Consider the following 27,095-nt stretch of genomic DNA (forward strand, 5'->3'; position numbering starts at 1 on the left):
TTCCTAGACGGGTTGGGATGCCTGAACGTTCTAAGGTTTGCATTTACGTTATACAGGGACAGGGAAAAGTGGACGGAGCACCAGAACTTCGTCAGTGACTTTTACAGGTGTTGCTCCGCCGCACTACTGTAACCCGCTGGGCTTTTAGTTGGCCTGCATCCGGATGCTAGCCTACCAAGACATTTACATAGTAATTTTACATTAATACTAGACTTACGTATTGAATATACAATTACAAAGACACAGTATACAATTATTACAAAGAAATTAACCTATTAACAAAAGTTGGATTATGGCAAATTAATATAACATAATTACTTCGAACATACATACAAACTTTCATTGTACATTGTACTTCATACAAACAATATATTTACATTAGTATATCTAGTTACATCGAATTACAATAAACATCTTTTTAAGGAACTAATTGGGGAAGATTTTTTTTTCATCTTATTATACTTAGTTGAATTATTAAGGCGGATTATCTTATTAATACATTTCCTTTCATTTTTTAACTTGTTACACACAACTGCATCAGCACTGAAGTCTTACATTATTATTTTTGTAAATTAATGTATCATAAACACAGAAAATATACATTAGAAAATCACATAATACTTACATTTACACTAATATATCTAATAGAGTCGTATATTATTTATATTATTTTTAAATTAATGATTTAATTATTACAAGATTTTCCCCCCTTATCTCCTAATACAGTCCAAATTCTTAATGTAACTATTTTATAAAAACTAGTCATACCATATTTAGCCTGTTTCAGACATTTGCAATATTTCTGATATCTTGCATTATTTTTGCAAGTTGTGGAATAAAAGGTATTTATACAGATGTGATAGCATCTTGACATATGTCTTCTCTTTTATATGCGAAAACATTCTTCATAATCAAGGAAACCTTTTGTTGTAATTGAGGGATCGTTAGCATGCATTTAATGTACTCGGGCGTAATTTGTGACCTTCCTTTGCAGTGTAGCTCTTTTGTGAGCTGGCACTTGAAAATATAGTGTTCTGGGTTTCCTTTTTCCCCACATACGCACTTGTCTGAATCGCTCAAATTTCGTGCAAAGTAGTACGTGGGGAAAGGACCATGTCCAGATAAGAATATGTTGATGAAGAAGTTATAAGAGATTGGATCAAATGTGGGTTTCTTGTAGAAGTTGAAAAGCCTTCTACCTACTTCTGCATTTTCCCATTCAGTTTGCCATTTCTTTAATGTAATTTTTTTCAACATATGTTTCGCATACGATTTAGGGAATGGGACATTGAATGGAGATAGAGATGGGTCTTGAGCTGCCTTCTTAGCAAGCGCATCTGCCCTTTCATTTTGGGCTTGTCCAGCATGCGCTTTTACCCACTTTATTTTTATAGATGTTATTTACGTTATACAGGCGAAAAACTATGAAAACACCCATACAACTAGCCATTCGTCAGGATTCCATTGTTTACCGATCTTACTATTCGGCCATTGGTGGGCTGAAATGACTAGTAAATTTCATCACTTCTTACAAAACTCATAATAAGATTTCGAAAAACGTTCAATCGCCATGGATTGATGTTAAGCTTAACATAATATTTTTCTCAGTGATGCCGTTTAGATACACCAATGGCGAAGTGGATATATCTACTACGCCTGAGGTACCCGAGTATATTATACTGGTAACTCTATTGGACACTGGTTCAAGTGAATATGAGCCAGTTTCCTTCAAAGAATCTCCAACGAAGGCATTCTTCTCCTTAAACAGGGAGAAGTTGCCCATTTGCCTTGGTATGCTTTGCTATATCCAATAAATCCAATCCAGTGCACTGCATTAGATCATTTCTAGTTGACGAAACTGTATTCCAGTATGAAAACTGACAAACAATTCACTTGTTAAGGAGACGACCATTTTTAAGAATTAATAACAAAATTCTTGTGATTTATTGTTTTAAGGAAATTTAATTCAGAATAAATACATTAGGCCTAAATTGTATCTTAATCTAAGCAAATTTAGTGGAAGATAAAAAGTACTAAAACACTTACTCTTTGTCTCGAGGATCCGGCAAGCTTCTGTGGAGGGATATCATGTCGCTTATATACTGATTAAAAGCATTGTTCTTCCATCCTCTCTTCACAAGGATTTGCTGTTCCTCCGTTAGATTGCTCAACTTGACTGGCTTTCCCATTTCGCCGGGGCCATCGGGTTCGCGAGGGGGTAGTAGTACACCTTGTCCTTGTTCTACATGGTATTCAGGATCTTTGTTTCGAGCCTGAGCGTTGTTGCTGGGCTCGACTAGAAGGACATTAGGATGCGCAGGTTGTTGTTGCTGAAGAGAACGTTCTGCTTTGTGCTTTGGTTCGGAGGGCTTTTCCTCCCCAGCTGAGTGACTGGAAGTGGCAGCAAAAATGTAAGTCACAACCACCCACATGGCAGGAACGATAAGAAGACCCTTTATAATAAGTTTACGGCGCCGAGGCATCATCTTGCTGATTATAATACTGAACAATCAAATAACATAAAAGGAAAAGTCTTATATAATGAAAAAAAAAATCTGCTACAGACTATCAAAAATGGCAGAGGAACTTTGAGAAAAGATACTATGTTTTACTCTCGATTCAAACTAGAACAAAAGTCACGTAACTTTGGAAAAATATAAAAGGAACAGCGGTTGTCCTTTAATGCACTAATACTTTTATAAATGCTTGAATTAAATAAATATATGACTAAATTGAGTATATTACCCAACTACATGAAAAGAAATACTTAAATAATAGGATATCATGTCATAGTGAAGATATTAAAACAAATAAAATATTTTACATGAACCACAGAGTACGAAACAGAACATTATTGTCATAAACCAGTTATCATTTTCTAAGCCGACAGCTTGCCTAAATTAGGTTAAATAACAATCAACAAGGAGATCTTTCATTAAAATAATAAACAGCTTTGGACTTGAAAGGAAGCAGCATTGGACAGTTGTTATGGACCTGAAATATAAACAAAAATTATCACTTATATTGCATAAACATAAATGGATAGTTTTGTTATTCAATTCAACATCATTTAAAATACGTTATTATGCACTGAGATATAGCATTTATTTTTATTCTCTAAAATTCATAGTTTTCGGGGATACATTTCTAAAATTTAATTTGGAAAACTGTACTTGATATACTAGGTGTTTAATAATAATGCCATGTTAATACTAAAAAGGTAGGATTCATAAAAACCTTGTTGTGTTTCCTTCGATACCTTTGGATGCATGCATGATGGAAATTTATAGTAAATCGTATACAAAATCGTTTGCTATATAGTTTTTATGCACAGTATACTTCGGATGTCACCTTTATAGTGACCCTGTGTGAAAGAATAGTTCCAGTGTAGCTCATACAGGTCGTAAGAGGAGACTAAAGTGAGTACCCAGCGGTCGGGAGTATAGCCGGACACCCTGCCCCTGGGGATTATATCAGGGCGCTGGCCCTCCAGTTTGGGGGTTGGGCATAAGGCCCTTACCCAGTAAAAAATACTCTCACACCACAACAAAGTGTAGGAATTAAGATGGTTGAGCCATGTTTGGAGAAACCCAGAAGATAATCTCACTAAGATTTTGACATTAAAAAAACATAAAGGATACCGGACTGAAGACCACCGACTAGATGGTTAGATGACATTGAAAACGACTTTAAAAAATTGAAAATAAAAAATTGGAGAAGAGTCGTTGCAGATAGAAGACGCCGGATGAAGCATTCGGTTAAGGGAGCCAAAAGGCTTGTAAGGGGCTGTTGTGTTTGTGAAGAAGATACTTCAGATATGAGACGATTTTTTAATGATGGCCTCTCATACAAATTAATTACTAGCATTGGGTGTCTTTTCGCTTGATTTAAATACAACGGACTATTTCTATAGCAATATAAAGACCTTTGTCTACTCATTCAGGCTACATTCTTTTTCTCAACATCGCAGGAGCAAGCCGTGAAACGACTGATCAGCAAATGCGAAATAACTCCCACGGGTTGGGGAAGCAGGTTAATTTAATACGTCTAAAAAAGTGGTTGCCATGGAGAATTTTAGACGTCTGAATGTACCCAATAAAAGATACAAGAAACTTTCATGTGTAGTATAACTCTTTATTTCCCTTCGGGATTTAAAGTCCAATGAATAAAATCGATCAATTATGTCCCAACGGCACTTTTAAGCTCCAATTTTAAATTAAAATAAAAGCAATGAAAAACTTATAATAATTTTGTAAGTTCAACGTGAGATGCTTCTCATGCATAAAGAAATGTCATAAAAAAGTTTAAAACTCTTTTTCAAAACGTATAGTAACTTGGCACATAAAGGGTTAAACTGTAATATTTCTTATATGGGTACATGAAAAATCATTAACGTATAATCTTGGAAGAAGATACTTTTTGTTAGATACCTTGTAGAGCCATTAGGGGGCTTTTTTTGAAGCAGGAAACGTGAAAAATGTGCAATGCCCTCGACGGAACTCGAAACTGGACTTCTCGAATACGTACCGAGCGTGCTACAGTTACACCGCGAAGGCTTGCCGAAAGGAGGGAGAAAATACCTAATAATAACTTGTCACATCAAGAGATTCTCAAGGTTGCAAACATCAGACTAATCAAAACGAATCTGGACAAACACAACCAAATTTGGACTAAATCTGGATCTACCAGAATGAGATTTAATCTTGTTTTCCTACAAAGAAGTTCTCTTCTGCATTTACGCAGAAGCACAAGTGGTGTGATAGCACTACGATGAGTATAATCCCTGCTTTGAGCTGAGCCTTAGATAACTCTTTGATTTCGCTTGAGTGTCCTTTAAGGTTATTACAAGAAATCGTAGTTTGATTCATAAATGATATCTTGAATCTAAGCATGGGCCTAATGGATATCATCGCAGATTTTTCAAACTCAGACAGACCAAGGAATAACAAAAATGCAAAAGTAAATAATATTGACCATTTTCTCCCCATAATAAGAGAAAATGAGTAGTCAAAATTCGTTTCCTAAATCAACGAGCGTTTTATTGCGATTTTTAAATCAGTTGAGAAACGAATCAGCCTCAAAAGATTTCAGCCAGAATCGAATCAGAATTGACTGTTTCCCAAATCTAAATTCTTGACAGTCACATTGCAGTGGGCTACGTCATCGCACATTCTACGATTTTTTTCATTTTACATTCTATGAGTCAAATGAAAGCCAATATGGAATATTCTTTTCACAATTTTCCTAAGGCTGTTATAATTATACTTCCGTAAAACTACTTTAAATATTTTCTAACAATCCGCATTCCCAGTTTCATCATTCGGTAGAACTGCAATGATTTTGGCTTATTTTTGAGTATACACGCGATAATAGCTGACCCACGCATGTACATATCATGCACGTGTCCGAGTACACGTAGTTCATATTTAACCATTATTTCAGGAAACTTTACCCTTTTCAAACTGCTTTTCTGGGGGGGGGGCAGATATGTGTATATGTAAGTGCCATAACGTAATGGTAATGGTAATGGTAAAGTGGAGTGGCCGACAAGAAAGAAAACATTAGATTTCTTCAGAAATATGGTGATTTGTCGTAACATAGAAAAAGCGAAAAACCACAAACTCCTCAGTGAGTGGCAACTTCTTGTAGGAGTGCAGATAATTCAAAGCATACATGTGTTCAATTAGGGTCTGTTACAACTAAAATCGGCAAATTAAATAATCTCGCTACTTGCTTTCTAAGTAGCAAAAGCACATAAGTAGCTTCCAAGTAGCTTCTATATTGCTAAAAAGCTGCACCGATTTATAAATCAATACTGTATGCAAAATCGGTACACTTTTGTATACAAAAAATGCATGCCAATCGATACAATGTTTAATTATCTAACTACCTCTGCTTGATCTAACACTGCAGTAAATTAAGTGTTTTACATCAGAAGTTCTTCGGGCTTGGTGCACTTTCAGTTCTATTTAAACCAGTGGTGTTGCATGCGTCTGAAGTTTATTAAGAGATTATGAAGTGTTTTTATAATAGCGTTTGCATCTTGATTCAATATAACCAATATTATATTTCAAGCTCGATGAAACTTTAGATTTTTTTCAAAAGCTTACTGAAACTAATACGGTTATTGTAAAGAAGAAAGAAAAGCCTTTAAAAATGTATATTTATTTACAGTTTTAATTATGTAACAGCTTGGGATGCCCAAAACAACGCACAGTAATGCTTTAAAATTGCATACAGTCGGCTTCCGATTTACCGTGATAATACCGGAGACTATGTCTACGGTTAACGAGAGTGCAGTTAAATAAAAACACAAGAAAGAGGAATAACCCATATTAGTATAATTTAAAAAAATGCTATTAATAATTTTACCTGCATTTTCATGTATCTTAATTCGGAGAATAACATCATTTAGTTACGTATAACTAAAGCAGAATTTGAAGCAAAAATAGCATATTGCAGGGGTTCTCAATCTTTTGACTGTCGCGTACCATCTAAACAAAGATTGAAAACCTTTAGTACCACCACTACAAAGTATTACTACTACCACCACTCTTGAACAAAGCTCAGATCGCATAAATTTACGCGTATTAGAGAAAAGACTCAATCGGAATGATGAGGTTTTAATTTTTTAATTTAATAGTTAAAAATACTTTGCTTCTTTGCGTACCACCGGTTGAGAACTCCTGCCATATTGAAAAGAATAATAAAAATCCTGAAGAAACTAAGTTATAAATGACATTAAAAAACAATACCCAAGAGAATTTGCATGATATCATTGAGTTCAAACTCGTGTAAGACAATTCAGTTAGAACGTTTTGTTTTCGAAAGTTCATCTGACAGACAATATATGCTTAACACATTCCTTTTATAATGCAATTATCCCTTGCATTTTAATTTTCAATTTTGAATGCTGTTATTTTATACATTTTAATTCCTCCTTTCGAATCTTCCAAACACAGTTTTGTTTTACGCTGATGATTTGCGACAGCAATTTTTCCATTATTCCAGAACAAAAAAAAAGTAATTATTATTTTATTTTTTTTTTTTTTTTTTTTTTTTTTTTTTTTTTTTTGACACAGCCCTGTTAATCCGTCCGTGGTTAATCGGGAGTTGACTGTAATAATTCGCTCCTAGACCACCGACGTAAATACACATATTTTTTTTTCGGTAGACCAAAAGTTAATATAGTTACACGATTTCCCCAAAATAAGTAAACTAATTAATAAAGTAGCAAGCTTCGAATCAACACCTCGGAAAAGTATTTACAATTTGTAATGTTCCAACCTAGAATTTACAGCTAAATGTGTGGAACCTTGAAAACTGGTATGTGATAATCGCTTTAGTTCAGTAGACAGAGAACAGATACTCAAGAAGGGTTAATTACTTTTTATGGCTCAAAATAAAGTTAACAGACATTCCGTTAACTTTATTTATTCTCTCAGGACGTACAGAAAAGCCTCTACTTGGGCTTGAACTCAAGAATACTAAGCAATAAAACTTAACTAAAAAGATATAGCCGAAGCTATCTAAATTCTACAGGAGTTGGCCCCTTAACACTAACTACACAGATAAGCTATCAAAGGCCTAAAAATACGGCCGAGCGCAGTAATAGCTTACAGAGAGTATAGCCAAACGAGCGAAAGAGTGCTGGTCAGAATCTCTGGCTCTCTAACGAAGTCAGTAGAACTTCCACTGTAAATACTTGCTCTTCCTCCATTTGCATTTAACCGCGATTCTGAAAACACGTTCTATCAGGAAAGTGTAAGCTGAAATTAAGAAAGATGGGAAAGTGTCTTTAACTAAAAAGTAACTGTTAAAAACTTAGGATAAACCTTTTAAATTAACAATAAAAATATCTCTACAAAATGTAAAACATAATACAAATTTAAAACAAAAACAAAAAAATATTTGCTTAACACATGGCGTCAGAAACATCTTTTGTAACTTTGAAGCTGCAAATGTTCATTAAAATTATTAATTAGATAAATTATAAGTTTAATTTATTTTTGATTTATCGAAAATTTTTCAAACGCTTGTACATTCTTTGTCTATTTTAAATTGCAATGTGATTTAGAAATTCACAAGCTCTCGCTGTAAATACAATTTACTTTAACAATAAATGAAAAGAATTGTGAGTATCGCTATTTTAGGGTAAACATGTGTAACCATCAGTGAAAGGCTTATGCTCATTACAGAAAAGAAAACAAAACGCAGTGAGCGACAGGTAAGAAGAAACGACAGTTTCGCTAAGACGACGGTTTCATCGTCATAGCTTTGTGGCTTAAACATAAAAAGTCCATTCACACCTTTTAACATGTAAGCCATGACCATTCAGAGAAGGGAAAGTTGTGCATGCGTAAATTTGCAGCTGAATGAAATCATTAATCGATGTATGCGTTGCTGTGTTTGGTGGTTCTTATACCAACTTGGTATACAGTTGAAAAGTTAGACCTTTTAAGCTTCGTTCACACGGTGGTTTTAAAAACCATAAGTGTCTAAGCTGCGTTTCGATGCTAAGCAACCAGTTCTAGCTACGTCAGTAAAACATGTTTAAGGATTTTGCCTAAATGTTCTAACTTTTCAACTTTATGCCACGTGATGTAAGAGCCAACCATTCACAGCGAAGCAAATATCGGTCGACGGTTTCGCTGCGTCAGCTAGATATTTGAGCATACGCAACTTTCCCATTCCTGAATAGCTATCTATGGCTTTAACCCTACTAAAAAAGTGTGAATGACTTAATGGCTTTTATGCCTTAAATCACAAAGCTTTATGATGACAAGACCGTCATATGAAGGAAGCTTTAGGCAAAATCCTTAAACCAGGTTTTGAGACGTTGCAAGATCTAGTTACTTAGCAAGGAAGATCGGCTTAAACTTGTTATGACTTTAAAACCACCGTGTGAAAGAAGCTTTTGGACCTGAAGACGTTTACTGAGTCAGAAGCGAGTTTAAAATTAGCCACGCTACATCATCATACACAGCCATGCATAATATCTCGGTCAACACTTGAAACAGTGAAGAAAACATATGCTCGTCAGAATCGTGTATTCAAAGCTCCACTGGATTTAATCCTTTTGCATAATTTTGTAACTGTTATAATATTTTCTAGTATCAAATAAGAACTCAAAACGCAAGAGACAAATTTCCTAGCAATGTATTCCACCAGAACTAATTTGAATAACAGGTTTTCGGTCGCGGTATTTTAGAGAACAGCGAAAAAGTTCCGTTCGATTATGTGTTTCGCGTATATCAACCAACCAATCAGAAGGAAAGAGGGATTACGGGAAATAACTATGTAAACTTCTCGGAAGCAAAAATTTCCTCAAAAAACTGTGTTTGACGAATTTTGAAGGAAATTGTTTTCCTGTCTGATAGCCGTTTTATAAAGGGTTCAGACTAATAGATCAGGTTCTCCAGTTTCTTCAAAAAAGCTTTAATTTTTCAAATTATAGAAGATCATTTAACATTAATTCTTATTACCGAATAGTAAGGAAAACTTTCTGAGGGGTACCGTAACTGCACAAAAATCCATTTCCTTACGATATGGACTGGGAATATAAATATGGGATGACGTAAGTACCAGAAATACTGCAATTCCCTTAGTACGATTACTCTTATAAAAAAACTGTTCAATACTGCGCTAAGCCACGTACAAAAATTAATTTGTTCGTACAGCATGAGGTACAACAAAATTCTTGCCAAATTACAGTTTTCATTTAGGAAAAGGTAAGTGCTTCTTATCAGCTAAAAGAGAATTTTTTCTTTAATTCAGAAAGCATAATTCTGCCTACGAAAATCGATGAATTTTTGAATGTTTTATGTCACAATACGGTAAAAGAGAACATCAGATACATTACTAACAATTTTGACAAAATATTTCATCGAATAAGTGGAATGTTGTTGTCACGGATTTAAGGCTATCACTATAAACATTTCTCCGCATTGCATGTATTTTGGCTTACCTGGTCAAGGAATTTTAGTATTGGTTTGTTATCGATTAATTCACAAGCAATTATTTACTACAGTCAACTTTCAGGACAGAAATTATTCATGATCAGTAATTCTATCTTTAAATGGTAATCAATCTAAACCATAAAGAACTTGCGTGCTATTAACTTGCTTATAAAGATTTAAAACATCACGCACAGAGCTTAAATATTAAAGCCGCAAAGCAAAAAAAAAAAAAAAAAAGCGCAATATGTGATATAAAAAATTCGGTTGTTTTCGATTTCAAAAGCCAGTTTCTTGTAAATGTTGCTTCGATGAAAACGAATTGATTGGCAGTTCCGATATCCATGAGAGAAACACAAAAACACGGTATTCCTAAAAGGCTATAAAAGCCAGTCACGCAATTTCCCAGAGAGCTGTAGGACGTATTGGCTTAAGTAATTGCCTGGCACCAGGTACAGTGGGTAACTATGGTGTAAGCAAAAGCACAGTAGTCTGTGGTAATGTAAATAAATCATTCTTGGTTCAGTTACTAACAGGTTTTACACGAAAACTACAACTCAAACATTTATGGAAAAGTGTACATGTAAAATTACAATAACGATAAAGAAAGAACTCATACATACATGCTCATATAAACAGAAGGAACAGAAAGAAAAGAAAAGCGTACAATTTAAAAACTGCAAATTACAACCTAACTCCTCAATGAAGAGTTTACTATCAAAACATTGAAAAAATATAACAGTGCTCACGCTAATATAAATACACAGTGCCGCAGAATAACGTTTGTAATTTTGAATGCTGATAGAGGATAAAACTCTAAAAGATGACTTCATTAGCCATATTGTACTTGAAGCTGAGATAACGTACATTAAATGTGTGAAGACTTGCTGACATTCTGTTGTTTTTAGCTCTATTGTAGAAACTATTGTGTTCTTCGGAGAAAGACAAATAACCCATATTATAAATAATAGGAAAGAGAAAGAACTAGTGGCGAACTTGAAAATTTCGACAAAGAACTCTTACTTTATAAAATTATAATTAAAAACATAAAATACAAATAATTGTCGCCGAGTGTGCTGATCACTACACTGCGTATTCGAGAGCTCCGTGGTTCGATTCCCGGTGAGAGCATTGCTCATTTTTCACATCTCCTGTTCAAAAAATACCTAATGTCTCTACAGTGGCGCCCGAACTAAAAAAGGTGGTGGATGTTGATTCTCCACCACCAGGATTTGGAGATTGGTCCCCTAATCCCCAGTCGTCCTTTAAAAGGGGGATTATATAAGGTATGTCTCCCGTCTTTTTAGCATGTCTTCATGGTGTAGAGGTCAGCACACTCGGCGCGTATTCGAGAGCTCCGTGGTTTGAGTCGTGGCAAGGGCATTGCTCATTCTTCATCTCTCCTGCTTCGAAATAACCTAATGTCTCTAGAGTTCAACCACGTAGCACTGGTGGGCCATGGTTTATTAAGATCCGTCAGTTTACATTATGAAATACATATTAACCAATGGGATGCTGAAAGCGTTAATTTTAAACTAAACTAGAAATAGTTGTTCGGGGTCTTATTGCAACTTGTTGAGTTTGGCCATGAACGCCATACTAAATATACTAAATTAACAACTATTCCACATTAAATTTCTCAATCACATGATTACATCAATTAACTGCAAACACAGCAACAACACGCAATTGCTATATAATTAAAATAACATAAAAATTGCTATCAGAACTTCAGATTACAAGTTAGTGCTTTAAAAAAAAAACAGGAGCTGCCCCCCAAAAAATTAATGTTATTAAAAACTAAGAAAAGAATTAAACCAATAAAATTTTTAGTTAGAAAATTGCTATTAGGAATTTATTAAATTACAATTTAAATTAAAATCAGAAAAATTTATAAAGTAAAAAAATGTGAAACACCATAAGAAATAGAAAACAAAAAGACCGCAGCAGTTATGCAACATTACAACTGAACATTACGAGGCTCCATTTCATTCTCCATTCCATAAGGGCTCAACGGGAAGAAATTCCCTTTTTCCAAAAAAAAAAAAAAAAAAGACAAAGACAAAGTACAAGAAACAAAACATAAAAAAAGAAGAAAGCTAATTAACTGAATAGCTTTGTTGTTCAATTATGAGATTTTTGAACAACTTTTACGAAAAGAAAAACTGGTTGAAAGTTCCATTAAAAAATCAACGTATGATTGAATCTGTCGTAAAGAAACAAAAAGGGCCGTAACTTTTCAATAAATCTAAACGCGTAGTGGGCCACTTTTGTACAATGTCATAAGTAAGTAACTCGTGAAAAGAAAGTGAGAAAGCATGTGAAATAAACAAAACTGGGAAAAAGACTGTGTTTTCAATGAAAAGTTTAATTAACAGCCAAACAATACCTACTATAACATTATGTATGTATTTACATGATCTTTGTGTACTGATTTTTCTCTTGAGATCTTACTGTTCTGAAATTTTGCTCTTGGATGCTATTAAATAACTACATTAAAGATTACTCTGCAACTGAAGAAAGAGATTCTTGGCTGCAAACAGATAAAATTAATAATATTTTTCTAATCTTTGCTCTAAACTGCAACAAAGTTTACAAAGATATTTGACTCGCGTAGTACTATGAATCTCAGGCATTAGCGTTCACTAGGTAATGCAGCCACCTTCTTTTAATGAGTTGCCATTTTATTTGGTGTTCAAGCTGGAAAACTAATCATCACATTTTGGCTGTTTGAGCTTACTTCAAGAATAATATTTTTATAGTTTTTCTCGTAGAAGGGGGAGGGTATTTAAAGCGAAAAATTTTCCTAACAGGTCCTAACCTTAGATTTGTAAGATGGCGTCAGAGTGAAAGTCACGAACATGCTGAGTAACTGCTATCACACAGGACAACCGTTTTCCTGAGCACCTTGGTTAATACAATTAATTTTTCGAGGAATCTTTGATTTCAAAAATTTTATGCAGCTAGGTTCTGTGACCCTTCCCTTTCGGAAATTGTTCAAAGCGAAACAGACCATCGAACAGAATTTTTTCGCGTCTTTAAACTCAGCATTCAAACTAATTCCGCATTTCTGGGAAACTTTCCGTGTTCCGTAAAAGTGATACAACTTTTTAAGGACAGCTTCCACTGAGGACCGAGAATAAATGACACAGAAAATTTACATCATACCGTCACTTTTGCTAAATGCAATAAAACCTCTAAGACAGGGCGGGAATTTTCTGATTCCAAATTCGGCAGTTGTGAGTATTTACTGCTTCGTCCACATGAAAATGCGCTTCTTCTGTCCAGAGGATATTCCAAGGCAATTCTCGAATCGACCTCAAAGCCAGCAAGAAACTGAAGTGAGAACCGAAGTCGAGCGTCAAAATCATGTGCAAGCAACCGATGCATTAGTGAAAGTTTGTAAAGATAATATCGGAGGATATTCCGCAAGATCTTATGACAGTCAAATGTGGTCTATCTATAGCGTCTCTGCTTTACCCGGGATCCTGGTACTAACCTGAAAGTTTAAAGCTGTGTCCTTTACAACCTGAAGCCCAACCTCCTGTACAGCTTCTCGTTTTCTTCCTCTTCCAGGACGAACAGAAAATGATCCTCTTCACATTCCGTTTCCATTTTTCGAAGGTTTTTAACGTTCATTGGACCCCTGAGAATCATCTTCAAAGTCCTAAATTTTCATAGAGGAGATACTGTAGTATCACTATTTTGGTAAAACAATTTTACTAACAAAGCATGATCTCGTAAACTTACCGCCATTGTGAGCATTGTGAACATTGGAAATAAAATCTCCGAGAATGCTTCTAGGTTTTATAATAGCTGCTGCATGACGTGGACAAAGATTTACATTCTTACTAAAGGCTTAAATTAAAACGTCCTCTGGTGACGCTATCTGTAACTAATTTTTTTTTTCCCCCCGCTGAAAGAAATTTTTATCCCTTCATTAAAACCCACACAAAATTTGACAATTTTCTGATCACTTGTTTCGCCTGTAGGCAGCTTTGAAATGGTGTCCTTTAATAATAGACATGTAATATTATGTGACGGAAATCAAACAAAAGATGAGACAGCATTTAACTTGCGGCGTCCGCGGAGCCATTGCACGTTTGCACATTTGAAAGAGTCGGAATTCTTGAAGCTAGCTCGTATTGGTAGATGATTCGTCTCCAAGTTCTAGATTCCAGAACACCGAGATCTCTCGCACCACGCTTCTGATTCCACCCATAGATGTTGTCACGAGCAAAAGCCTCAGCTTAAAATACCGAAAGCACGGAACGCCAGGAGAGCAACAAATCAGACTCGCTCCGCGGACTGCCACAAACTTAACTCTTAGTAAAATTTAAAATAACTGCTACACAGTTAGTACTTCTGACCTGTTGCAGGATTTTCTTTCAAAACAAGAATTTAGAGAATTTAAAAATATATAAGAATAAAAAGGGCAAAAAAAGAAAGGGAGGCTAAAAGGAAATTACTCATTTTTAATAAAAAAACTTTTTAATACTAGTCTTTTTAAGAAAGTTCAGCATGTAAACTGTTTTACGATCTTCCTCTCAAAATTAGGTATTTTTTCGAAGCCACAAAGATGAAAAGTGAGCAACAGCCTTCGCCGGGAATCGAACCACGGACCTCTGGAAGACCGGCCCAGCGTGCAGAACCACTACACCACGAAGGCACACTAGGAAGGCGGGAGAACTACCTTATATACTCCCCCTTTTAAAGGGCGACTGGGGTTTTTAGGGTACCCTATCACCAAATCCTGGGTGAGGAGAATCATCATCCAACACCCTTTTAGTTCTGGCGCCACTGTAGAGACATTAGGATTTTTTGGAAAAGCCAGAGAGATTAAAAGTTAGCAAACGCCTTCACCGGGAATCGCACCACACTGGAATACCGGCCCAGCGTGCAGAACCACTACACCACGAAGGCACGCTAGGAGGGCGGGAGAAATATCCTATAACGAGAAAGTCTCATAGCATATAAAAAAAAAATTCACTTTTATTACATAAAGCTTCGAACGCAAAATAATTTTCCACACTATCTACACCAATTTTTTTTTTTTTTTTTTTTTTCCATGCACCCTTGTGCTCATAGGATGTCTTGAAACAGTGAATAACTTCATGATTATACCGCGTGTATTTTTCAGTTCGGCAGAGCAAATTCGATTTTTTAGTAAACATCAAAGCAAAAGGAATCACACCACAAAGAGCAATGGACACTACGCTGTTGACAAAACTTTTTTATTTTTTCTCTAAAGATGTATAAAACCAGTTTGCATTCAGTTTATGTGTGTCCAGTTCGTAGGTTTCTCTTTTGATTTATGAATGCAGTTTACACGTTTACTAAAAAGCACTGTTTGATGAAAATCAGTTTGTAGCCACAAAGCGAGCATTTAAAAAGTATGTTGCATTGGTCATACTGCAAATAGCAAGCTACGAAAAAAAAAATAAATAAATAAATAAATAAGTCGATAGAACAAATACAATGTAAAAATACTGCAAATAAGTATAATCTCTCTTTCTTGTCAATCACGATCAGTCCATCTCGAAGAGAATTATTAGTATTTTAAACTAATAATTCCCATTGAGACATACATATTTATACAACAGAATTAAAATGTTATTTTAAGTAAAACGGCAGGGCATACGTGAAATGATAATAAAACAACATATTAACCTCTTGAATACGGAACACACACCAACTCATATTAGTGCTTTGGTTTACTCAGGGCCGATCCTAGCGGGGGCCAAGATGGTACACACCACGTGGGCGGCCAAACTTAAGAGTGGCGAAATGATTCTTAGACATACAACTATTTCTGTAAAAAAAGGGCGGCCAGTTTTAATTTGCACGTGGGCGGCCGACGGTCTATGATCGGTTCTGGGTATGGATACTGAATTTCAGCTAATTTATAGTTAGAAAAGTAGCATTAATATGTCTTTACTAGAACACATACTACTACGAAAAACTTGCTCATCTATTATCGCAATATTAATCGCAAAAATGGGTCACCCACAGGTATGCGGTGATTCATATTATAATAACAAAGTTCATGTTCGTTCGCCGTACAAGTTGCAACCTAAAAGCCAATGCCAAACAATCGAACCATCAGGATACGATCTGACACTATAAAAGTAATAACTTCCTCAATAATATTACCACTTGATACTATAGAAGTCGAAACATCATGACTAGTGTCAGAGGATCTCAGCGCTCTGCAATGTGACGATCATTAAAGCTATTCGATATAGGAGGATCATCGACCAGCGATCCCGCAATTCCTCTAATATCATCTTCACCCACAGCGAATCACAATACGTAAAATACAATAGAAATCTTAAAAAGGTGTGATTGATTCAATCTGCGAAATGAACCAGACAAAATAAGTACGCAGAATTTTCTGAAACTTTCAACTAGAAAGAATTTTTAAAAACTTGCGGTTATCAAGAACTCTCTTTTCACACCATAAAAATAATTAAGTATTTTTACTTTCGAAAGCTCACTGGCTAATACTGCCTCAATATCAAATAATAATTTTTAGCTTCTGTTAGTGGTATTAATCGTAATAATACTAATAATTACTAAGATTTTCGTAGATTATTAAATGTGTTAGAGTTCATTGTTACAGTTTCCATGATCTAGAATGCGTAACTTAAGCAACACGGAGCCAGATCACCATTCGCCACACCAAAAAAATTTCTAAACCTAAAACTTATAGCTCCCATTCTCACCGCGGCTTGTATTTCGATAGATCGAGCTATTTATATGTACCCGGAAAAAAAACTAGTTAAATAAAACAGCATATGGAATTTGATTGGACGACAGTGTCTGAACTGTGCCTATATCAATATAGATAAATTACAACATTTGCCAAGCAGATAGCAAAACTCTTTGCAAATCTATTCCCAGCGTTAAAACTAACAGTAAACACAGAATTTGCCCCAAAAGAGCTACATTACTAACCGAAAATGTGGAAATTTTGTTCACGTCATTGTGTCACAACTTCCTCTTCCAACAGCAAAAACATTACTCTTAGAAAGAGATAAAGCATTCGAATCCTCGAATTTTGCAAGTTTTGAAAATGGTTCGAGATCTGAAAATGCAAATCTTTGTGTATTATCCATTTTTTAAATAACTTAAAGAAATGTTAAACGCCGCAATTCAAACTTTAGAAAGATAAGTTTTATTGGCATGTAATAAAAGCATTCCTTGAAAAAAAAAAAAAAAAAAAAAAAAAAGATTTCACTAATACTAGTTTCACCGTATCTGGATCACTAGTACAAGCTCAAGACGACTCTAAGAACCACAATATTTGAGTATGCTATCTACTTAAATCTGACAGATTCTAAGACGCTTATACTATGGTATGTAGGTTCAAGTGTTTCAATTACATACTTCATACTTTATTTACTAAACCTTTCGTGCAAACTGTAATTCTTTTACTCAAGTGTAATTCTTATTCTAATGCAACTGTAATTCTTATTCTAATAAATAAAGACTTATTTTTAAACTCGCTTTTCATTAAATACAAATATTAAATTTTGTATTAATTTTTAATATTTATTTTATTTTACTTTTTAATAAAGGATTCAGGATTTTTCAGGATTCAGGATTACTTTTTAATGAAGGATTCAAGAACTCCTTAGGACTTTTCATTCAAAAAAAAAAAAAAAAAAAAAAAAAAAAAAAAAAAAAAAACTTCCTCTTTTAGTTTTAAATATACTCTTCTCTACCCTACACCACCATGAAGAGACGGCTGACTTATTATAAAATGTAAGTTATAGCATACACTAATAACTATTCCTTAAACATTACAAAAGTGCAAAATGGAATGAATTACAGTCACGTTGACCTACGAACATGAAAACAGCAAGCTGATGTTCACATATACGACCAGTGACTCAAATATTCTTTTATTAGAAATTACTTGAGCCAGCAAAGACGTTCGCAATTAAGGAAGATATTCTGAAGGACAAGGCTATCGAAAATCACATGTGATGTTCGATTAGAGCCACATTTTGTAATAAATAATCAGATAAAAATGACACACGCAAGCTTATGTCATGTATTTAAAATAGATAAAATACTCATACCTGATATTCACTGAGTTTGAAGGATGTGAGCCCTGGAAAATATGTGTCTAGTCCGTTATTTTCAAGGAATCTCACCCAGAACAGAAACATTGCTTATTCGTTGAGACGGATAATTTTGTTGTCTAACCTTGACACGAAGGAAACTTCCTTCTAAGCAATCGAAGGTCAAGATAGTACGTCTGATTCAGAAAAAGTGACCAAAAGCTTAGAATGACGTGAAGAAATACAATACGGCATGAATCATTGATAAATTAGTGTCCTACTAAATCTATTAATGAAACAGAATTTTACCAGGTATTTCCTTTTAAAACATGATCTGTCGGTTTATTATTATTACATTACGAGCTTTGAATATAATAATGAAGTATCTTCTCAAAAACGTTTTGCGTTCTAAGAAGAAATATTACAACAGGAGGTATAAAATCACGTACGATAAATTTACAGGATTATTTTGCCCTGCTAGGTTTAAAAAGCGATGGCTTCAAAAAGAGTTTTCAGAGTTTTGCAAAAATAATTCCCACATTTGGTATTTTTAAAAAATGGAAAATTTAAGTATTTCTGCTTTACAAACGTTCTCATAAAGAAACTTCGTTTTTACGGAAAGCCTAAATTAGTCCTTTTTTAGGATAACAAATGAAATCCAAATAATAGATTTCGCTTTTACATTGCTTGCCATTACTACTGCAGCACCAATAAGAACAAAAGAATACATAATTAAATTTGTTTTATAGATATCTTATAATACAAAAATGAAAACTCTAAAATTTTAGGTATGTTGGATAAACATAATATACTATGATTAGTACAAAAATGAGGCCTCCATAAGCAACAACAACTACTTTATAATACCTACTGTAGGATAAGATTTTAAATCGAAGAAATTTGGGGTAGTATTTTGGGTATACAAGCAACCGTAGTTCGTTGCCGAAGTTCACTTCTCATAAGCAGGGAGTGTGATACCGGAGACCCGCACAATCATGAAATTTTTAATATCCTACCAAACTGAATTAAATTTAATATAAAAAGTAAACCTTCTCGTCGTAACCCCCTCCCTCAGACAATCATCTCTGAAAAGGATCATTATTTATGAAAACATAAATAAGCATCGGTAATGCATATCGCCTCTGTAAGACGATCACCACTACAAGGCCAAATTCATCTGGAATTGTAGTGCCGTCTTAGGCAGAGTTCCCTTTTGCACCAAGAACCGGTACTTCTAGCATGGTATGGTCGTTGACAAACATAGTTTACTGTGCATGGGCTGTTATATGAGTAACTGATAATTTTTATCAGTTTTTACATCAAATTCCTACTGTGATTCATAAAATATGTTTCTAATGCCCTGTATTAAATACTCAATACAGAATCGTTTAATTCCCCCTCCAATTATTTTTTTTTAATTTGTTAATTCTTTAGAAGTAAATACATATTCTGAAACTGAAACAAGAGTATCTCAGTGCATGTGTACACAACAGTGGTCACGGTCATCCCTTTACATTATCTACATACACATACAAGTTGAGCTGCCGTTTGAAGAGCAACATACATTATTTACACATATATCGTTCATCAATCGGTGGCGCAACGTAGATGCTCATAACCATTTGCAAGAAAATACATACGTCTGCTTACCAACGTTATAAAGATTTACGCTGCCTTGCAAAAGTGAAGTATGTCGTTATCAATTGGGTATAATCTTGGTCTGTGCTGGCAGTTTTAAGATAAATGTGGCAACTGGAATTTTAGAATTCAGCAAAATTCAGCAGCAGGCTCGGCGTTTGTTTTAGTCCATGTAGTTAGATATAATCTGACATAAATCTTAGTCGGAGGAGTTTCATTTAATTTTTAAAACTCTCATGGATTAATAGACTTCCAATATGAGTCTTCTGGTTTAATTCCAGAGGCATACAAATTGCTGAAGTTTTCTGGTGAAGCTAAAGAGTAACTGTTTGAAAAGGTTAAATATTGTTTAATTTTCTCATTCTGGTGTGAAAGGGATCACAACATGTGCCAAAGAATGTCCGATTCGACGCTTCCGACAATAAATAGGTTAGGATTTCGGTACATTTATAGCCTGAATGGATGTAATCTCAAAAAGAAGCGGGTCTGGCTAGCGGCGGATCTCCGCATCGCGGCAAGTGTCCGCGCGCAGATGGCCTCTTTCGATTGTGAAGCTGGCTGGACGGGCCAAAGGACGACGGAAAATCCATTTCCTAGAACGGGTTTGAGAGCGACCTTAATCATTTTCCAACCCTTTTTTCCTTTAGCCGTAATGCAACAGGAAGGCTGTAGCCCGAGGATGCGTTCATGTTTATAAAAGGATCATACGTGGAGAGGAGAGGAGATCATGTGATTCCCAACAATTTGAAACGAAGTAAAACAAAATATAAATTGAACAATGGTCAAGATTAAGCGATTACAATATTCTGAAGTTTCTGGATAAATGGGTGACTAACTGAGCTTACCAGTCGGATAGAGAAAGCTATCATTCGAAAGGGTAATCTTTTTTCACAAGCAAAGTAAAACTATTTTCCTTTTTCACCGAAAATGGAAATTTTGAAGCATATAACAATATTATATTTTTCTCGAATGATTTAAGCTTCATAAATTCCTCAGAAATTTCCTAATTGTTCGTTCCTTTAGCATTTTTTAAACTCACGTTCTGCTAAAAGTATCAAGTAAATTTCTTCAGTTGATAAATATTTTCTCGAAGACATCCTCTTTAATTGAAATACACGTAATGTTCGTTTTGGATATCGTGTGTTTCGTATAGGCAGTATATAAGTTCTGTTTCGCTTAAAAAGAGCTAATTTTTTTTAAACATCCTCCACAAAGACATCATCTCTTTAGATAGATAACCATGTGTTCTTTTCCTTCAGCAATTTCCGATTATAAATCCAAACCTAACATAAGCCGACGGGTAAGATTTGGTGTAAAACCTGTGGATTTGATGAATAAGCGAAATTGAAACTGTTCAGCCAGAGCATTTCATAAGTGAAATAAATGCTTATTTTGGTTTTAAAAGAAACAGCAGATTTATTTTTACAATTTCCATTCTTGTTTGCAACATGTTACTTATTTTTTTTACATAAAAATATAACAAGCTTTTAAGAAATAAAGCTTACGCAACGCTTATCAAGGAACACTTCAAGTAACAACGTTTTTAGCTCGACTCGTTATTGCCACACGGCGAATCTTAATAACTATTCAAAACATTACATCATGTTGCCACTTAGGAAGTCTTAATTATATAAAAACAATAAATTATGTTCCACTACAAACCCATGTATAAACCGTATTGAATTCGCCCTATAAATCCAGTTGACCTATCAGCCGAGGTCCAAAAAGGTTCTCTTTGTATTCGAAAAATATTAACGACCCCCAGACTTCAGAAGTAAAAAAGTACGAGAGAGAAATTCTTGCATATATACAAATTAACAAGCTGCATTATACAGTTCCTTATTCCAGCTCAGTAGCAGCACGTGAGCGGAAGAGGATTCTGTGTCAAAACATATGAAGTCAGATCGCTTTAGATTTCCTGATTCTGAGGCAAGAAAGAATCGGAGAATCCGGGCTACCACTGATGCCCTTGGCAAAGGATTTTCCGCTGAGCAGCCGACAAATAATTTCCCAGGCGTGCACGGCCAGCCATGCTGAACGCCTTTTTCGTTCGTCTTCGTAAAGAGAGAGAATAATTCATTGTTCTGAGGCACACAAAAAACAAGATGATGTCTCAGTTATTAACAAGTAGCTGTTTATATTAATCGCTGCGCCTGTATAAGGATTATCATCTTCAAGGGCACTGCAAACAATGCGCATTGAAATCGTTGAATAATTTACAGAGCTCGGAATTATGTGAATATTAGTTAACAGCGCTTGTCAACTAAAGAACTTTCAAGTTCGACATGAAATGGCGTGATTAAGAAAATAAAAGTGGTAATAAAATAAAATACACGTTGAAAGCTTCAGATGACAATCTCAAGACCAAGAAAATGATTTCGTCATTAATAAAACAAAGGAATTAAAAAAAATGTATGAACAATTAGAAAAAGCAGTGACCCGTACAATATTTCGCTTCTCAAAATAAACATTATACTATTTACCGTTGTTAGTTCGGGAAAAAAATCTACTGTTGCACAAATTTAAGATTCAGCTCGAAACGAATTTCAATTTGAAAAGCACCATGCGCTTCTTCTTGAATTTAAAATTGTATTAACAGAAAAATTATGATTTGAAAAGGATTAAACACACAGAGATATACAGAGAACTGCAATTTATATGCTACTGCAAAACTACATCAGAATTATTAAATTTCATTTTGGATGCAGACGACATCGAATCCGAAAAATAAAGCGATGACAGCGTAACAAAAAACAGGTTAGTAATCTTGTATTTCACCAATTAATATGGACAGCGGTTATTTTCATAGTGGAGGGAAGGCAAATTTTGCGGGGCTGTCGTAGAACAAACAGAGAAAACCTGCGAAATTTTCGTGGCCCATGACTGACTTTAAGAATTTCGCAACTGAGGATACGCTAATATTTCCAGAGGAGGGGGAATGTCAACGAGAAACGAGGTAGTGAAAACAAATAACTAATACGTAACGAAATAAACATCACAATGTAAGTTATTTTCTCCCTCCTTTACAGCACGGTCCGTCAGCGGAAGAGCGGCAAAGTTGCTGAACACTAGTAGTTTGATCCGACGGACTGCTGCAGGGAAGTTTTCCTCTTTTCCACCTGTGCAACATGTATGCGAGCCAGTTTCCCTTAAAAAGCGTTCCACGAAGGCATCTCACCACATAGGCGCATAGCCCTCGCGTGCTTTGCCGTAATTAAACAAACCAATCCTTCTTAGCGGGTATGCTTTTGGTGTAACTGGAAAGCACATTCGGAAGGTCGGAGTTCGAATCCTGGCGACAGCACGGTTGATTTCTCCAGTTTCAAGCTCAAAAATTATAATATGATTCTACAATATTATATTTTCTTCAATTTACATTTATAAGCCAATCAAATTTTAGTTACATGTTCAACACTATTATTTTATATCAAAACAACCATTTCATTGGCTGACGTTTTTATACATTATAGTGCATACAAGATTCGAAAAACATTAATCAAAAGATTACAGTATTCCAAAAGATGAGCTCTACGAAGAAATCAAATCAGCTGTATGAACAAGGCAAGAGTTGTAAAGATTTACAAGAACTGCATGTTGACTATTGCATTTTTTCAGTTTCAGATTTTGAACGAATTCAGTCCTAGCGGTTTGAAGGCGCACTGCGTACAAAAATTATCTTCATTAAATGGTTGTAACAGCTTTACATATTATTAAAATCTTGTAGTTTAAATAATTTAAATAGTTGAACATTAAGGTATTTGTGAATGGCAATTTTTGAAACCAGACTCGAGTGCCACGTGCGACTCTCGCACGAAGAATGTAATTTATTTTTAAATGTTGGAATATGTTTTCTCTTCTTGTTTGTATGTCGCCATTTTTTTGAATGTTAAATAAAAGTTATTGCTGTGTTCCATCATTGGAGTTGCTTCATATTGCCAAAGAAGTATCCCAGTCTTAATTATTTTGGAGGCACCGACCGAGATCGTATAATCGTGCGTATTTTTATTTCATTAGTTCATCACTGAACATAATATTAGTGATACCAGATTATTACTTTCTGTTAATATTGAATTGCTTTATTTTATTAGTTCATCACTGAACGCAATATTAGCGATACCAGATTATTACTTTCTGTTAATATTGAATTGCTTTATTTTATTAGTTCATCACTGAACGTAATATTAGTGATACCAGGTTATTACTTCCTGTTGATATTGAATTGCCTTATGTTATTAGTTCATCACTGAACGTAATATTAGTGATACCAGATTATTACTTCCTGTTGATATTAAATTGCCTTATTTTATTAGTTCATCACTGAACGTAACTTCCTGTTGATATTGAATTGTCTTATTTTATTAGTTCATCACTGAACATAATATTAGTGATACCAGGTTATACTTCCTGTTAACACTGAACTGCCTTATTTTATTAGTTTATCACTTGAACGTAAACTTAGTGATACCATTTTAATGCCATTTCTACTAGAGCTCAAAGGAAAAGAAAAATAGCTGAAGAGCAGATCTTGGAACCGATGAAGGAAGAAAATAAAGCATCCAGAGATGTATTTGAAGAAGAAGTTAAAATACCAGAATTAAACGTGGAAGATTTTCACGAAAATTTGAAAAACGATAAAGAAATTAATATTGAGAATTATTTTGCAATGCAGCGTTATCATCATCTTTCGGCTTTTGATTTAATATCAAAGCCGCTGCTAATAGACAAAGAAAGCAATTGTCGAAAGCAAATGACAATTGAATATTATCCGAAAGGCACAGATGAACTGAGGAAAGGCTTTGCCGTGAAATATAGCCGAGGAACTGATCCAACATGGAAGAGAGCTAGGCACCGTCAAAAAAAAAAAAAAAAAAAAAAAAAAGGAAGACTAATTTTGAACACTGTTCATTTTCTTCCTATTTAAATGTGGTGTAAAAGTATTTGTTTAAAACTTAAAATTTTTGCCCTGAAATTTGGAAATTTATAAGAGAAATTACCTTTTCTCTTTAAGCATTTGAGCAAGCCGAGCTTATAAACTTTCGAATTTTACAGAACTTTTCCCTTCGGCAAAAGTCTCTCCGTTGGGGGAGAGGTTGTAACAGCTTTACATATTATTAAAATCTTGTAGTTTAAATAATTTAAATAGTTGAACATTAAGGTATTTGTGAATGGCAATTTTTGAAACCAGACTCGAGTGCCACGTGCGACTCTCGCACGAAGAATGTAATTTATTTTTAAATGTTAGAATATGTTTTCTCTTCTTGTTTGTATGTCGCCATTTTTTGAATGTTAAATAAAAGTTACTGCTGTGTTCCATCATTGGAGTTGCTTCATATTGCCAAAGAAGTATCACATACTCATTCAAAATTAGAAATTCTTGTCGGCACTAAAATGCAAAGTAGAGTGACTTTGCGTAATTTCCGAAAAAGCGTTTCCTCGAATTTGAGAAATTCAGCGAACTTTGTTTAATTCAAAGTTCTGGTGCGGTTTCGAAATAGGATTACTCTGCAATGTAAAGTCTAATAAAAAGTAGCATAGAAGTTATTTAAACATAAAAACACTCTAACAATGAAATCAGAAATTTAAAATAAATAAATAAATAACAGGAAAAAATACGAAATTATCAGATATTGAGAAATCTCTGAGAATCTCCTAAAATTCGCGCTGCGATAAAGTTATTGCATCAAAGTGTTTTCTTTTTAAATGGTTGACTTCATGGTGCTCTTATATAATTGCTGAAAAATATTTCTAAGAAGTACCGATCTTTTTCAAATGCTTCATTTCGTGAAACTTCTTAGAAAAGCGGTGTCATAATTAGAGACAATTAAATTAAAGTGCATAGATTGACAGCGCCCCCTATTTTGCCAAAAGAAAATTTTCTTTGCTAGGTAAACCATAGCATCTGAAATATATCTTAAATGTTCTTTTTTAATTTGGTTATTTCCTCTTTATTCTAATAATAATAATAGCATTTCTGGACAGTGTCATTTCTAGATTAATCTATACCACAAAGCTAGTGTGATAATAAGCCCATAAATTGTGACAAAAAAGAGAAAAAACGTAGCAGTGTTGTTAGACGTAGAACGTAGATCCATACTGAAGAGGAAGAATAGTGATTGTGTAGAAAACTGGATACTTAGAACGTAGAGTTCGTAATGGCTAAGAAACTTGGCAGCCGAGGCGGTTTTAATTCCATTTTTATTTAAATTCACATTTAGAGCCACAGTTCACTTGGCACTTTAATCGTGCCTATTTTCAAAATATTTACATTTTTGAATACAAGTGCGACAGGAACAGGGCACAACAAAATGACGTCCAAACGGCAACAAAGTTACAACCGAAGTAAGCATTTATCCAATATAGCAGCTCACCAAAGAGAAAGGTTTTATTTTACAAAAATTTCAGTCCTCAAGAGTTTAGGTTATGAAATAACTACGTCATCAGCATTACGCAAGCTTTGTGGCATACATTAATCTAGAAATGACACAGTCCATAATGTTATTATTATTAGAATAAAGTGAAAATAACCAAATTAAAAAAGAGCAGTTAAAAATCTAAAATAAATTGTAAAGCTAATTTACATTTTTTTTATCTTACACACACACATACATACATATAGGGTGGTCATAAAAAAAAACTTCCCCGTTATATGAACCTCTAGAGGTCTGAACATTTAACTGAAAAATATTGTTATCTGAAGGTATGCACTGGAGATTATGAGGATTTAAAACAATAGAGCTCTTCCGGTTACGGTTATAAGGAAAACATTTCCAAATTTTCGAATGGCAACATCCACCTTTTTCCTTCGCAAGTTGATCAGCGTACTGAAAAACCATAAATAGCGTTGGAAAGATACATGTATGATACAAATTGCCGGATTTGCTAAACACTTTTATTGGAATTACAAGTTTTCAATATGTACAACGTTTTAAGCTTTTCAATATGTACAACGTTCCCGTAACTTTGTAGTTTCGTGGCATGTGGATCCCTCGACCTCCCTTCTATGGATTTCGAATTCTGGGGTTATCTGAAATCTAAGGTATACACTGCGAGGGGGGGGGACAGTTCTATATCTCCCGTTCTACTGGGCCAATTGACGAAATTCAAATTGCGTTTTACAAGTCTCGAAAGCGCGACTTGGGATATATATTAGATTTATATATAGCATCATTCTAGCATAGGTGTTTTGACAAAAAAATCGGACTTTTTCTGACCGATGGCATGCCGATATGTTTCCATATTTCGATTCTAAGACTCAAATTATGCCTAAAGATTAAATATTGTAAAATTTGGTGCGAAATTTACGGAGAAATTCAAACATTTATCTTGGCGTATTTTTTCAGTTTTCGGCAAGAATAATTTACTTGGCGAACTTTTTAATTTATAGCAACCTATTTTACTTTTTTTTTTTTTTTTTTTTTTTTTTTTTTTTTTT

General features: G+C 34.5%; 1 protein-coding gene across 1 annotated transcript in view; it reads right to left on the reverse strand.

Annotated features, from left to right (window-relative positions):
* The window catches only part of LOC118196015 (putative polypeptide N-acetylgalactosaminyltransferase 9), a 196,243-nt gene that overhangs the window by 65,778 nt on the left and 103,370 nt on the right, over window positions 1–27,095 (reverse strand). The window contains exon 2 of the mRNA XM_035367379.2: window positions 2,047–2,994. Within this exon, the coding sequence (XP_035223270.1) occupies window positions 2,047–2,486 (440 nt within the window). The 5' untranslated portion in view covers window positions 2,487–2,994. The remainder of the gene's footprint in view (window positions 1–2,046; window positions 2,995–27,095) is intronic.

The sequence above is a fragment of the Stegodyphus dumicola genome, chromosome 4 (assembly GCF_044657685.1).
Source record: "Stegodyphus dumicola isolate Sdum_Otavi_A_Nest chromosome 4, ASM4465768v1".
NCBI lineage: Eukaryota > Metazoa > Arthropoda > Arachnida > Araneae > Eresidae > Stegodyphus > Stegodyphus dumicola.